At 37.9% G+C, this 14,979-nt stretch overlaps 2 protein-coding genes across 2 annotated transcripts; one reads left to right on the top strand and one right to left on the bottom strand.

Moving 5' to 3' along the window:
- Positions 1 to 2,491: 2,491 nt before the first annotated feature.
- LOC139451076 (uncharacterized) lies at positions 2,492 to 7,174 on the top strand. The gene is made up of 2 exons (XM_071232874.1): positions 2,492 to 2,635; positions 6,470 to 7,174. The coding sequence occupies exons 1-2, from the start codon at positions 2,492 to 2,494 to the stop codon at positions 7,172 to 7,174; spliced, it is 849 nt and encodes a 282-aa protein (XP_071088975.1).
- Positions 7,175 to 12,873: 5,699 nt separating this feature from the next.
- On the bottom strand, positions 12,874 to 14,766 carry LOC139451077 (uncharacterized). Its single transcript, XM_071232875.1, has 3 exons — positions 14,761 to 14,766; positions 13,338 to 13,584; positions 12,874 to 13,301 (listed from the first exon to the last, which is right to left on the bottom strand). Exons 1-3 carry the CDS (start codon positions 14,764 to 14,766, stop codon positions 12,874 to 12,876), a joined length of 681 nt encoding a protein of 226 aa, XP_071088976.1.
- Positions 14,767 to 14,979: the final 213 nt, after the last annotated feature.

A 14,979-nucleotide genomic window follows, 5' to 3' on the forward strand; every position in this document is an offset into this window, starting at 1 on the left:
ATGGATATTTGTTTGGTTTAGTGAATAAAAACATTTTTATGTTCATTTATTCGTTTCGTGACTTAAAACATTAAGGTAACATATACTTATCAATGAATATCATATTGATAAGAACGCATTACTTTGACAGTTCTCGCGAAACGCTATCATTAAAAATTATTATTTCCCGTCTCATTTTTCTTTGGACGCTTCGAAAAACAAACGCTTGGAGACAAAATGTGAATGAATGCTTGGGCTACAAACATACCACGATTAAGCTACATTTACGACGTGGATAAAGAAACTCCCTCATCTTCAGCATCATTCTACGGTTTGACTTTGGGAGACATTTATGAAGCTAAACACTCAAATAATTATATCATTGCTGAGATTAAGGGACTTGTCCGGTTTACTGGGCATACAGTTGTTATCTAACGTTAAGTAAGAGGGTCGTGTATAGAACTAACGAATGTATAACATCAAGCCCAAGTTGTATTTGTATTTCTGTCCAATATCAAAACGACAACCTCAGCATGTGTTATAACATTAAACGTGAGAAAGGCTGTATGTTCTCTAACCTTCTTTTTTGGATAAAGTAAAAGTCTTCAAATGTGATGTTGTGAGGGACATCTGAATTACGTAAATGTACTAAACTATACGTGCAGAATGTAATCTAAAACATTTCTAAGGAATGAATTGCCCAAGACAGCAAATGATGTGTCAGTGCCGTATGTAGACTGTGAGGAAGCTCTGTGTCCTAACTAAACTGAAATAATACTATGACAAAATTAATTTGTTTTTCTTCATCAGTGGTGTGTAAGAGTGGTGGTGGGGTGGTGGGGCTCTATGACTTCGCTGTAAATGTGTTTATCGTAATACATATATCTCTATTTTAACTCACGATCTTCAGGCAATGTTTCTACTAATATACTAACCTTGTATCAGAGTCTTAAAAAAATTCAACCTGTAATTCTACACAGTTCTGGCTTGATAGGATTAACTATTAAGGAATTCCGAAATATAACGTATTTTCCCAGGCCTATACGAATCTGTAGTCCCCCGATGAAGCAAAATGTATTTTCCAACTGATTGAGACACGTCAACACGTCAACACGTCAACACGTCATCGTGTCATCTACATGAAACGATGCACTGGAATAATACGATTAGTTTTCGTTTTCAACGGTAATTCATGAAATAAATGAATTATGAGAAACGAATTCCAAGAACCAAGCTGAGGGGTGACAGGAAAGATGGCACTGTGTCTCTTTCGGGACATTGGCTTGTACATGTATTCAAATGTGAAACCATATGAAATGAAAATACGCAGGAGGAGCCGAAAAAATTTAACTAATAGTAATCTTCTTATTACAAACTCGCACCAACCATGCTAAAGGCATAATAATTAGTCATTAGTGTTAATATTTATTTTATTTTCGTGTCATGAACGTCTGGTATGAGTGAGTTGAGAGTAACGAGCTTTGAACAGTATTTCAGGTATATCACGGCATCTATATCCATTTCAGTGAAACCTACCTGCCTGAAGTAGTCAAGGACTCGCGATCGCTTGATCCAAGCACAACTAAAGGACGCAACTAGGTGCCGCTAAAGGCCACCTGTACTCCCAACACATGTGTGTTTTCAAATTGTAAACTTCCGGTGAACTTCCGAATCTCATTGTACGAGATTTTCTTCTGACCAAGTAGTTTCAATCGATGAAGGGAACGACTTTAAACATATGGGAAGGTCTTACTTTCCCCAAAAGGCCTACTATGGGGTCTTACGTCTTTCAAGTAAGACCAACGGGTTGGGGTATGAAACAAATATACATCTGTGATCAATGTGTGTATCAATCAAAGATGATGATGTCGATTGTCCCCACTCCCCTACCCTTACCAAGAACTCATTTTCGGTCATGAACCTTTACTGGAAGCTAACTATTCAACAACATATTTCAATCGGATTAAAATAATGTTTCCATAAGAATTACGTGTATGTTTACATTTCTGTTTGAGACGAAGTATTTGAGCTGACTCATCACTTTTTGATTGTTTAACTTACAGTCAAGCGCCAGCCCCCACACGTGTTCGAAAAAGAGCACATAACGAGGGACAATATTGTGTCGATGATTGTATTATCGATATAATATATACATCAACAATTTAACATAATGATTATATATGATCATGGTAATACACATTTAATAATGTCCAACGCCATGTCCAACGAAGAGGCCCTGTCCGCCGACAAGGCCATTACCACCATTAAGACCATGACCAGCGAAACCTTGTGCGCCACCAAGACCACGTCCTCCAAAACCTCCATATCCACTGAAAGCTCCATGTCCGCCTATTCCATGTCCGCCAACAAGACCACGTCCTCCAAAACCTCCAAATCCGCCTACTCCATGGCCACTGAAAGCCCCATGTCCGCCTACTCCATGTCCACCGACGAAGGGACCAGCAACTCCGACGCCATGTCCGCCGACGAAGGGACCAGCAACTCCTAAGCCATGTCCGCCGACGAAGGAACCGATCCCCCCAAAGCTATGTCCGCCGAGAAAGGAACCAGCATGTCCAACGCCCTGCCCAAAACCATGTCCAGCGAAAGGTCCATGACCATTGCCGTAGCCGTAGTTGTTGTAGCCGTTGTAGCTGTAAGGGTAGTAGCCGTAACCATTACCGCCGAGGCCTCCTAGGCCTCTGTTACCACGGAAACCAACCCCAAGGAGACCGTTTCCAGTCAGAGGAAATCCAGCATGTGCACATGCGCAAAATACAGCGAGCAATGCTGCAATTGACTGCAAAAAAAAACAAAATAAGTGTCTCTTTTATCATATTATACACTTGTTATTTAAGAAAGTATTTAATGCCAAAGGGTGAAATAGTATTATTTCTTCATTCAAATGGAGATAATCAGTGAGTTGGGTTTAACGCCGTTCCTTTTGGCCCACATGATCTGTACAATTAAACTTTCAGAATTATCATGTTTTAGAAAAGTTATCAGATGTGTACATGTGAAGGAGAACTAAAATGTGTTCATTTAAACGATTGCATGTTTGGGACTTATAACAGCAACAGTTAATGCATTGGTAAGGATAAAATGTGTCAATATGAAGAAGGATTGTGGAGGTTTTCATGAGGCGTTTTTCGGACATTTGAACATGAGTATATGGTCTAAGCAGAAAGTTCGGAGAGGTCCATTTCCACAATTGTGAAGCGCATTTATCTCGGACATTAGACTACCCAAATGCAAATACCGTACCTTCATGGTTGAGATCAGAATCTGGCAATGTTCTTTGATGAGAAGCGAAGAAAGGTTTGAAGACTTGTTGAAACGAGCGCTCATATATAGACACAAATCACGAATAAATTATTGCTTTCCTTCAACCCTCTATTGTTATGTTAAATACAAAGTTACGGATAATAAATTTATTCATTTACGGTCAAACAGCAATAAACTATGATGAATATTCACAGCATTTCGCGAAGCTCAAAAGACTGTTCTTAATAGTTGACTTGATCTTGCATGAAACATGTATATGGAAGAAAAACTGATTAATATTAGAATTAATTTCCCTCACAGAGCTAGCTCTAGTTTCAAATCGCACATGTATATATGTATTAATGAGATTTGGAATTGAATGGATTTCTTTAGCTTCGAAATATTGTTAATACTAAATTTCATAAACGTTTGGTAATTTAAAACCAAATGACTTTAGAGCATGAATGCATGTTGTTTTTAATAACTATGTGCTCTTGGTGAATCAGGAAATCAATGTGAGATACAACATGGCGTATAAGTTAAATGATGCAGTGGTTACAATATTATTTCTGTATATTGCAGTTATACATTTTCAATTGGTCATGAGATCATGCATCAGACGCAGTAACATACTAAATCCATTTGAAAATAATGTGATTGTCATAGGAAAACGCAAGTAAGTGATTAAGTAGAGTTTTATGACGTCTCTGGTTATAGCCCAGGAATTCCAGGACGTGACAGTAAAAAGTGTTCTCATATATTGTACCCACGTGGGTACCCGAGTCTTCTACACAGCGAGCGAATCTTAACATTAAATGTTACCTTAACGAGTTCATCAGTCAGCGGAATCGAATATTCAGTCTCTTGTATCTGACACAGTGTCGTTTTTATTTCCCCACAATATTAATGAATAACCACATATATTCATCTAGTATCATTGTCATTGAATTTCTTGCTTTGATTGAATGGTATAGAGTGTTAAGCTGTGACAATGATGATTCGTGAGATTTTATATTAAGAATTGATGGTGGTCAAGTTAAGAGACAGCTACAATATATATTATTAAGTAAAATACTCATTTAACCATATTCTAAATGAATATTCGTCCTCACCCCATCCCCGACACAACACACAAGCGCATACATGTACATATTAACGAGAATTTACTTTGGGTTTTGAAGTGAATATACGCTTTTATTCGCACAATATATCTGGTCCTTCATACTTGCTATGTACACAAAGGCAGATCGAAACTCAAAAGGTGAACTGTGTGTCCTTTTTTATATACATTGTACATGTGTGTATTTTAATCTACGTATAAATGTGAGAGTACAGAGTACCAAAAAAACATGAATGCATTTTTGATAGATGTATACACCTAGTGAAGCAAATTAAAACTGGAAGAGGAAGCAACCATTATTGACACTTTTATACAAAAAACCTGAATTTATTTTTACAAACAATATATAGAACCAATTGGAAAACAACTTATTTAACACATCCTTTATAACTAACTCGTGTTCTCGGCGTACATATGTAATTACAACATTCAACGTGCAGACAAGACAGGGGGTTTGTAAGAGAATGATACAGTTCGACTTTCTATACCGGTTTTAGGATAATATTGTGATTTTATCTACATGGTTTTATACCAAACTTAAAGTACATGACTACCTACATGAGGTTTAGGGACGTTCCCTGTTTGTATCGGTGTTCGCGAACACCTGGTATCAGTTTCAGTGATCCATTCATATAACTTTCACGGCTATTTTGCCTTTCACGCTCATTGGAATCTGTTTCTGAAAATAATTGAGACTGGTTGTTCTCTGGCGTTGTCATTGTAATTTACATCCTTTATCAACATCTGTGACCTATATGTAACAACATAAGATGGCTTCACCGGCTAAAGTGTGAGATTGAAAACAAATAAATAGCCGCATATCACCTCTGTCTGCCCAACAATGACGATACATTGTATCATGTCCTACTTGACAGTGACTGGCATTGTTGGTAAAGGAGATAGTATACAGTTGGAAAAGACGTCGACACAAGATGCTCAACCAAGTGAATAACATTGGTGTCACTACTTCAACACAATTTCTAACCTGATTATAATCTGAAAATATATGAACAAAATCATGTTTTCTAGATGAAATATTTCCTTTTAAATACAGTTTATTTCATGACACAAAAACTACATTCACACACAGTTACGATACAATGTATCTTGGTCCCAAGAGATGACCATATGAATCGGACGGTAGGGATTCTTGACGTGGTTGATTGCGTGTCATCGTACCCCAAAGGCATAGATCGTTGCTCACAATATCAGTCACTAGATTGTCAAATCCCGACTCGAATATTTTCAAGTCAATGTCATAATACGAGAATATTGCTATACAATAAACAACAAACAACATTCTGTGTGTGAATAGACCTTTCAATGCTCTAAATTCAGTACATATGTTGTCCATGACATGGCTACAGAGTCATACCTTTCAATTATCAATATGAAAATTAAGGTGCTTCTTGAACCTATATATGAATAGTAACAATTGAGTATTCATCCCAGATACTGCTCTCTCTAAACTTTATTGCATTCCTGATCAAATATTAATCAGACATTGCTTGTGATCATTACCTTTGGGTTCTAAAACCGCAGGGTGCTTTCATCTGTGAGAGGTCACAACCACCATCGCTGATTCATATTATCATAACAAAAGGATACGGATGGCTGCTATTACTTTACTGTACAGGTGCTGTGTATATAAGAGTCATCGGGCTCAGCTGATCATCACACCATCTCGAGATTCGGGCTTCATAACAGCGAGCACCGTCCCAACACTCAACCATGCAGGTAAGATATCTGATTTTGGCTGTCCATTGTTTCATGGGCCATTCTTCTAGGCTTGTAGGCGATGGTCTGCACAGTGTTCAGTGTTTTTTAGTCCCAGAAGTGGTATATTGTGTAAAACTCTTGGTGTTGGTATCAGTATTGCTGGAATATTTCTGAACGCGGCCTAAACTTTCAATTTCGATGTCCTTATCCAAGTCAGTTCAATTCTGATAAATCCGTACACCTTTCATCACATATCTTATAACATCTTCAAAATATGATTTTTTTTTACTTGTATGGGTTGATTTGATTGAAACAATACAATTTTTTCTTATTGAATTTATCTGCTATTAGAATCATCAATAGAATAAAACATTTATTTTGATTCAGATCGTTGCCGTTTTGCTCGCCGCTCTTTGCGCATGTGCTCATGCTGGCTTTCCTCTGAATGGTCATGGTCTCCTTGGAGGCGGTTTCCAAGGTAACGGTTTCGGTTTCGGAAGAGGCCTCGGTTCTGGTCACGGACGCTATACCTACAGCTACAAAGGCTACAACAACTACGGCAACGGCAATGGCCACGGGCCTTTCGCTGGCCATGGCTTCGGAAACGGTGTTGGCCATGCTGGTTCCTTCGTTGGTGGACATGGATTTGGAAATGCCGGTCCCTTTATCGGCGGACGTGGTTTTGGACATGGAGTTGGTCATGCTGGTCCCTTCGTCGGCGGACATGGTTTCGGAGGAGCTGGCTCAATCTTCGGCAGACAGGGTTTCGGAGCGTCTGGTGCCTTCGTCGGTGGTCATGGCTTTGGTCACACTGGTCCCTTCGTCGGCGGACATGGATTCGGAGGGGCTGGCTCAATCTTCGGCAGACAGGGTTTCGGAGAGTTTGGTCCCTTCGTCGGTAGACATGGCTTAGGAGGGTCTGGGTCAATCCTTGGCGGACATGGGGTAGCTGGACACGGAGCTTTCGGGGGCCTGGGAGGACATAGTCTTTTTGGAGGTTTTGGAGGGCGTGGTCTTATTGGTGGTCATGGCTTTGCCGGTCTCTTTGGAGGACAGGGGTCCTCCTTTGGGCACGGCATTGGTCACGAATGAAGTGTTATGGGTTGATCTTTGTAAATAAAAAAAAATATGATGTCATATATGAGCACTTTCTAGTTTTTCATCTTCCCGAAGGCGGTATGGTAGCTTAGTGTTGGCCAATAACGCCAGACGCCCGGGCTCGATTTCAAGCATGGAAACAATGTGTCTCCCCATGACATGGCTGGAACATGGCAAAACACTGCGTAAGACCCTTCTCACTTTCATCCACTCATTTTAGCCACATCAAATATCGATGCGCTTTTTGCACTGCTGCTGGAGTGACTGTATAGCTTTGTGTTGTAGTTTGGTGAAAAATAGTAACTGAATAACCACAATATACATAATATTTATAACCCATTCGAACCAGATATATGGTTTGATTAATGCTAAAGGAGACGTAACACCCAACTCTTCCAGATTCATCTTGAGTGATGATAATATCTAACATTTAACAAACATTAGGGGACGTTGTTTTGCCCTAAACATCATAGATCGAACACATGTACAGGAAAGGGTTTCGTTATTATATCACAGTTCCACAGTTGAAACATAAAAGCTGATGAAAACGTAATAATGACTTTAAGGAAACCAAAAAACAGAAAGATAGGCATATTTTCAATTAAATTCATGGTGTCTCTTAGGCCTCAGCGGCCGTGCTTAGTAGTGTATACCTGTCCGTAATCCCGATTTGTATGACGAGCCACTAACATTCTTTCGTTCGATCTTTCACCCCTTTAAAGGCTCAAAACCTCACCCAGTAATAAAATCCCGAAAGAAATAGGCACTCTATATTTCACTACACCACAATGCTAATGTAACGGTTTTCAATGGGTTTGGGACTACGGAGTGTCTATTTTATTTCAAAACTTATCAGAGGTATTGAAGTATTTATATTATTGGCGACCATTATCCCTACATTAATCGTAATGTATTTTGAACCATAACTGTCCCTTCTATCCCTTCTATGCATCTAGCTGAGTCGTCTGGATTGGTTTCTGTTCCATGGAAAACAGAACTAACTTAAACTACCTTCATGAATGTTGTTTCATCAATAATCTCACAAAAAATATGAACCAACTTTAATTATGTCAAAACAGCTGTACACGACTTGGCCACACGACAAACGTCATTCCTTAATATATGAAGCATTTGTCCTAAACATGGTTACCATATATATAGCTACATCTCTATTTTCAAGGAATCAGGACAGTTTGGGAAATCATTAAATCGGTCATCTGTCATCTATCAACGTTTTTCCATCCAAACCTGCAGTGTGCAAATATACACAACAGAGACAAAACTATACTTATTTATTATGGCAAAATATTAATTTATGACAAAATACAAAAAGGGGAAATTTAAGATATTATCACTCAATTGTAGAGGCTTAAATAATACTTTTAAAAGGAAACAAGTATTTAGATATTTGTAAAAATAAAAACAAAACAGATTTACTGTCTACAAGATGTACATTTCACAGTTGATCAAGTACAAATAATTAGGCAGCAATGAGGTTATAAAGAATGTTATATTTGTCCTTTTAAAAGCAATGCAATCATGGTAACTGCTATTTTATTCAATAACAATTTTGAATTCAAGGTTATGCATTCAATTATAGATACAGATGAAGGTAACTTTGTGGCATTAGGTGTTATCATTGATGATAAAATATATACCATAATTAACTTATATGGAACAAATTCGGACAAACTAGAATTTTTTTTTTTAAAGGATCTAGCAGTAGAATTAACAGGAGAAAGAATCATTACATGTGGTGATTGGAATTAAATAATCGATCACGATAAAGACATTTATAAAACTATTAACCAAAAACTTTGGAGACAATTGATAATTTAGATCCTGAAGACCCATGGCAAGAATTATATCCATCTGCAAGAAGATACACCTGGCTACAACCCACACCAATAAAGCAAGCTCATTTGGATTATTTATTAGGCCCATACAATGTGCTACTGTAAGTTGAAGGCAGTGATATGATACCCAGTATAAATTCTGACCATTCTATTATATCTGCTACTGTTTAACTTTCAGATATACAAAGGGGAAAAGGCTTTTGGAAATGTATTAACTCACTTTTGAAAGATAAACACTTTGTTACAATGGTTTAAAAAAGCAATTAATGATACTCCAGATCAATATGAAGACAATACGGCTAAAAGTGAGAGAGTATTTACAATTGATGACCAACTACTTTGGGAAATGATACTTTTAAATATTAGGGGAAGCTCAATATTATTCTCATCAACATGTAAAAAAGAAAACTTAGCTTTGGAATCAAGATTAGAACAAGATTTAAATCGGCTTGAAAATAAGTTAGGAGAACAAAATACAGACAGGAGAGATGGGAGAATTAATGGAACAATTAAATGCAGCTAAACTAGAATTGGAAAATGTGCATAGAAAAAGAACTGAAGGCTCGTTTATAAGATCAAAGGCCAAATGGATAGAACAAGGTGAAAAACCCTCAAAATATTTTCTGCAACTAAAATATAGAAACTGTTTAAACAAATCCATAGCATTACTTGAAAATTGAGATGGGACACAAATATACAAACAAGATGAACTAATTCAAGAAGTCAGAGACTATTATCAGAAATTGTATAAAACTGAAGATTGCACACAGATTGATTTAGAAAACCTATTTTCTGATACCCGTGTGCCAAGACTCGATGATGATATAGCATTTTCTCTTGAGGGAGAATTGACTTACGATGAGGTACTTAAAGCATTGAAAAAAAATGAAAAATAATAAAAGCCCTGGCCAAGTATGGTTTTCAGCAGAATTTAAAAAATTCTTTTGGGTGGATCTTCATAGATATTTAATAAATGCTCTAAAATATTCTTATAGAAATGGATCTCTATCAATATACCCCAAAAGAAGGATTGATAACATGTATTCCAAAAGAAAATAAACCAAAATCATTTTTAAAGAATTGGCGCCCCATCTCCCCTCTTAACACATCTTATAAGTTAGCTGCAGCGTCAGTTGCAAACAGAATATAACATGTTTATCCTGGGCCTTTAATAGTTCAATAGGATCAAAAAGGTTTTGTTGCTGGTAGATATATAGGAGAGGTTACAAGAATTATTTATGACGTGATGGAATATACTGAATTTTACCAAATACCAGGTTTATTGTTATTAATTGATTTTGGAAAAAAACCATTTGATTCTGTGGAAAGAAATTTATGCATAATGTACTAACTTTTAAAAAAATTGGACCAAGTATTCAACGTTCGGTTGTCGCCAGGGGGGATCCGATATCACCATATATCTCTATTCTTTGTGCCGAAATCTTAGCAATAATGATAAGAAATAATAACAAAATAAAAGGTATACAGATGGATAATATCAAAACTCTAATTGCATAATTTGCAGATGATACTACATGAAGTTTAAGTTGAATTGAAGAAAGCCTCGATACCTCAATGAGTACGTTAAATTTATTTGCCCGGTTTTGTTGATTGAAAGTAAATGCTCAAAAAACAAGTTGATATAGATAGGTAAAAAATAACGATGAAGATATAAATTGTATGAGGACTGGAATTGTAACTGGTCACAAACTCAGTTTAAGTTATTGGGCATAGATTTTGATGTTGATTTGGAAAATGTGGTTAATTTAAACAAAACAAACAACTTTGATAAGATAGAAAAGGAAATGAAAATGTGGGAAAAGAGAGCCTTGACACCTATGGGTAGAAATGTTGTACTTAAATCCCAGTTGTTACCCAAACATAATCATCTTTTTTGCAGTTTTATATGATACTGAATTCTAATAGATGATGGAAAATAAAACAAAAAAAATCTAAAATCTAAAAACACTCTGAAGTGAAAGTGAAACAATATATGAAGTGCTGAATTTTGTCATAGTAACATCTTCGTGAAATTATGCATACGAGTTAGAATTTCTCTGCGGATTGGCAAAATCAAAACAAAGGAATTTGGCCAAGAAGTTTGACTAAAGCTTCGTGTATTGCGATGATCTGATATCTTTCAATAATGGACATAGCCAATTCCACCCTGAACTAGAAAAGAGATCATTAAAACTGACCTATCTGTTTCATATTATGTCTATGCATAACGATTTCAGAATAACAAAAAGTAACTATCCCCAAGACTGTATGACAATAGGGATCACTTTAACTTTCCCTTTAGGCCGAGCTACAGCCCCGCAGCCCCAGCCTAAATTGGTGTTTATATTTTACAACTTTTGACGTACAATCAAACCTACTCTGTCTACAAAGTTTTCACAGAAAGTCATACAACTCTTGCTCAAACGTTGTCACACCATTCAATGCCTTACTTAACCTTTCAGAAAGTTTGATGGTAGACATGTGAAGGACATGTCCAAATTTGACGTATCAGGAACAAAAATGATATCTGAATAATGATGCAATTGCCTATTCTGACTTTTTTGCCTGTCGTGTTTTTTTCCTATCTTTGCATGTGTTTGTGACGGGGTGCCACCGGTGGGGCAGGATGTGCTCACCTCTTCGCGAACACTTGGTATCGTCTCTATATTGCGATTCATAAACGCAATTATCCTCATGATGTAGTCAGAATCGTACGATCGACTTTGCTTTTGACAGGGATTTCCCATGCTTATGGACAGGGATTCCTCATGCTTATGGGCAGGGTTTTCTCATGCTTATGGACAGGGATTCCTCATGCTAATGGACAGGGATTTCTAATGCTTATGGACAGGAATTCCTCATGCTTATGGACAGGAATTCCTCATGCTTATGGACAGGGTTTTCTCATGCATGCTTATGGACAGGGTTTTCTCATGCTAATGGGCAGGGTTTTCTCATGCTAATGGGCAGGGTTTTCTCATGCATGCTTATGGACAGGGTTTTCTCATGCATGCTTATGGACAGGGTTTTCTCATGCTAATGGGCAGGGTTTTCTCATGCATGCTTATGGACAGGGTTTTCTCATGCATGCTTATGGACAGGGTTTTCTCATGCATGCTTACGGACAGGGTTTTCTCATGCATGCTAATGGGCAGGGTTTTCTCATGCATGCTAATGGACAGGGATTTCTAATGCTAATGGACAGGGTTTTCTCATGCTTATGGACAGGGATTTATCATGCTTATGGACAGGGTTTTGTCCCTGTTATTTACCCTATCGTGATATTTCTAGCGTCACTGGGTTTATCTGCAAAGATGTAGTTATTAAACTGGTGGCTTGTTCAGAAAAGTAATTCCACTGTAGTCCACAAGTTCGCATGTTCCTTCGGATAAACAAGAACAAACAACCTCACTAAATAAGACTACCAGCATTTCGACATTTCATCGTATCGTTATTCCAATTGTGTTTGCTAAAACGGTAACAGGATGCAGTCGAAAAGATTTGACGAATAAGAACGTACATTTTGTGTTATTGTTTTAAGTGTGTTATTAGACAAGCCACGGATATCGCCGCAAAACATATTTGTGTTTTGTGGCAACATGTTAGGCTTCCTCGATATTTGACATGTGACGTGGTCAGTGGTCATGTATCATGTATCGCTATAGCTACCTTTGACAGATAAATAGTACTACATCATATATCATAAGGTGTTTATTGTCTCATAAACAGATGAACAAATACAATGTAGTATAAACACATTCATACATCAGGCATCACAAACGACTTTGGTTACGGTGATTAAGACGAAGGGACTACACCTTATGCAATAAAGGCATGTTAATAAACGCCGTGGCCAGCAACTCCATGTCTGACGAAAGGTCCATGTCCAGCAATGAAACCACGATTTCCGTTAATTCCATTCCCCACGAAAGGACCATGTCCAGCAACACCATGTCCACCAAAGGAACCAACATGGCCGACGAAAGGTCCATGTCCTACAAGACCAATTCCATGCCCGCTGACGAAGCTGCCAGGTGCACCCAATACCTTGCCGTAACCGTAGTTGTTGTAGGGGTTGTAGCCGTAACCGTGTCCCTTACCAGCAACGCCGTGTCCAGCAACAAAAGGACCATTTCCTACAAAGGAACCAACCCCTGAGAAGGTTCCGTGTCCTACAAGGCCAGCTCCATGTCCGGCAACATTGGCAACGCCTTTCCCGTATCCATAGTTGTTGTAAGGGTTGTAACCGTAGCCGTAGCCATGTCCTGTACCAGCAATACCGTGTCCTGCAACACCGTGACCAGCAATAGAAGGACCATGTCCTGCGAAGGAGCCAACGTGGCCGACAAAAGGTCCGTGTCCGACAAGACCAGCTCCGTGCCCATAACCATAGTTACTGTTGTATGGGTTGTAGCCATAGCCTTTACCAGCAATGCCTCCATTGTTGAAGCCAACACCGAAAGATCCAACTCCAAGGAGTCCTTTCCCACGGAGGGGCACCTGGGCCAGGCCAGAGCATACCAGCACGGACAACACAGCTACGACACACTAAAATTATAAAAAAAATAAAGAATAAGAATAATTATGTTAACACTATGTGTGTCGCACTCTTAAAACTTCAAGAATTACTTTCATCTTAATCAGCGTTCTTTTTCAGTGTGAGCTGATATTAATCATAAAAAGTTGATGCTCTAACATATTTTTCCAAATAGTTCCTAATACAATATGTTTAACATGCATGTAAAATTAAGAAAAGACGGTTAATCCTATCCGGCATTTTTGTCTTTATTGGATGTTTACACTATAATTTCAAAAATAAATATTTTCATCATATCGGGATTTCTTTCGTTATTGTGAGTATATATGAAAAAGATGATGTTCAAACTGTTCAAATTGTCCCAGCTAGATGTCTAACATACGTTAAGTCAAAAGTATATTTCGTCATGATCGGCATTTCTTTCTCTATTGTGCGTACATATTATAACGTTATAATATTTAAATAATATTCATAATATTTATATATAATATTTAAATGGTTAAAGCGTTCGCTCGTCACGCCGAAGACCCGGGTTCGATTCCTGACATGGGTACAATGTGTGAAGTCGATTTCTGGTGTCCCCTGTCGTGATATTGCTGGAATATTGCTAAAACCATACTCTCACCCACTCTTCCAAATAATATCCAATATAACCAATACTATTTGAATAAACTTATAAACACCATATTTCAGAACATTTAAACGGGTTTTCAAGGGAGCAAGATCTCCAAAACCGTTGTAAGAGAATACTCGTACCGTATATTGTAAATATAAACGTCATACACCACAAGTATCTACACTTATCAACATAATAAAATCATGAATCGAGACGTAATTTTTTTAAATAGGTCAAACATAAAAACTAGGGCATCTACAATGGTGCACCTACAATAATCGAAATAATAACAAACACGAAAGACAACAAAAGAAGACAACGGATAGGAGTAAGTGAGTGAGTGAGTAAGTATGGTTTTAAGCGGCTTTTAGCAATATTCCAGCAATATCACGGCGGGGGACACCATAAATGGGCTTCACACATTGTACCCATGTCGGAAATCGAACCCGGGTCTTCGGCGCGAAGAGCAAACGCTTTAACCACTTGGCTACCCAACCGCCCACCAATGGATAGGAAGGAGTGAACTTCGGATATTACAAAATTGGGTAATATACACTTTGTACGCCCTTACCTTCATGATCATGTCTGATGAACAAAAGCTGACTGGAGAGGTGACGTCAAGGCGACTGACGTTTCCATCTGAGATATGCCTACTTATATACATGTACAGGTTACATATATGGTCACGTGACTACATACGTATGAGACTGCGTAGCTGACAATAACCCCAAATGGTTTTCTTGGATATCAACTGCATTATAATGAAAACGTAAGAACGTATATATGTTAA

This window comes from Haliotis cracherodii, unplaced genomic scaffold (assembly GCF_022045235.1).
Source record: "Haliotis cracherodii isolate W230 unplaced genomic scaffold, xgHalCrac1.p SCAF_8, whole genome shotgun sequence".
NCBI classification, from domain to species: Eukaryota; Metazoa; Mollusca; class Gastropoda; order Lepetellida; family Haliotidae; genus Haliotis; species Haliotis cracherodii.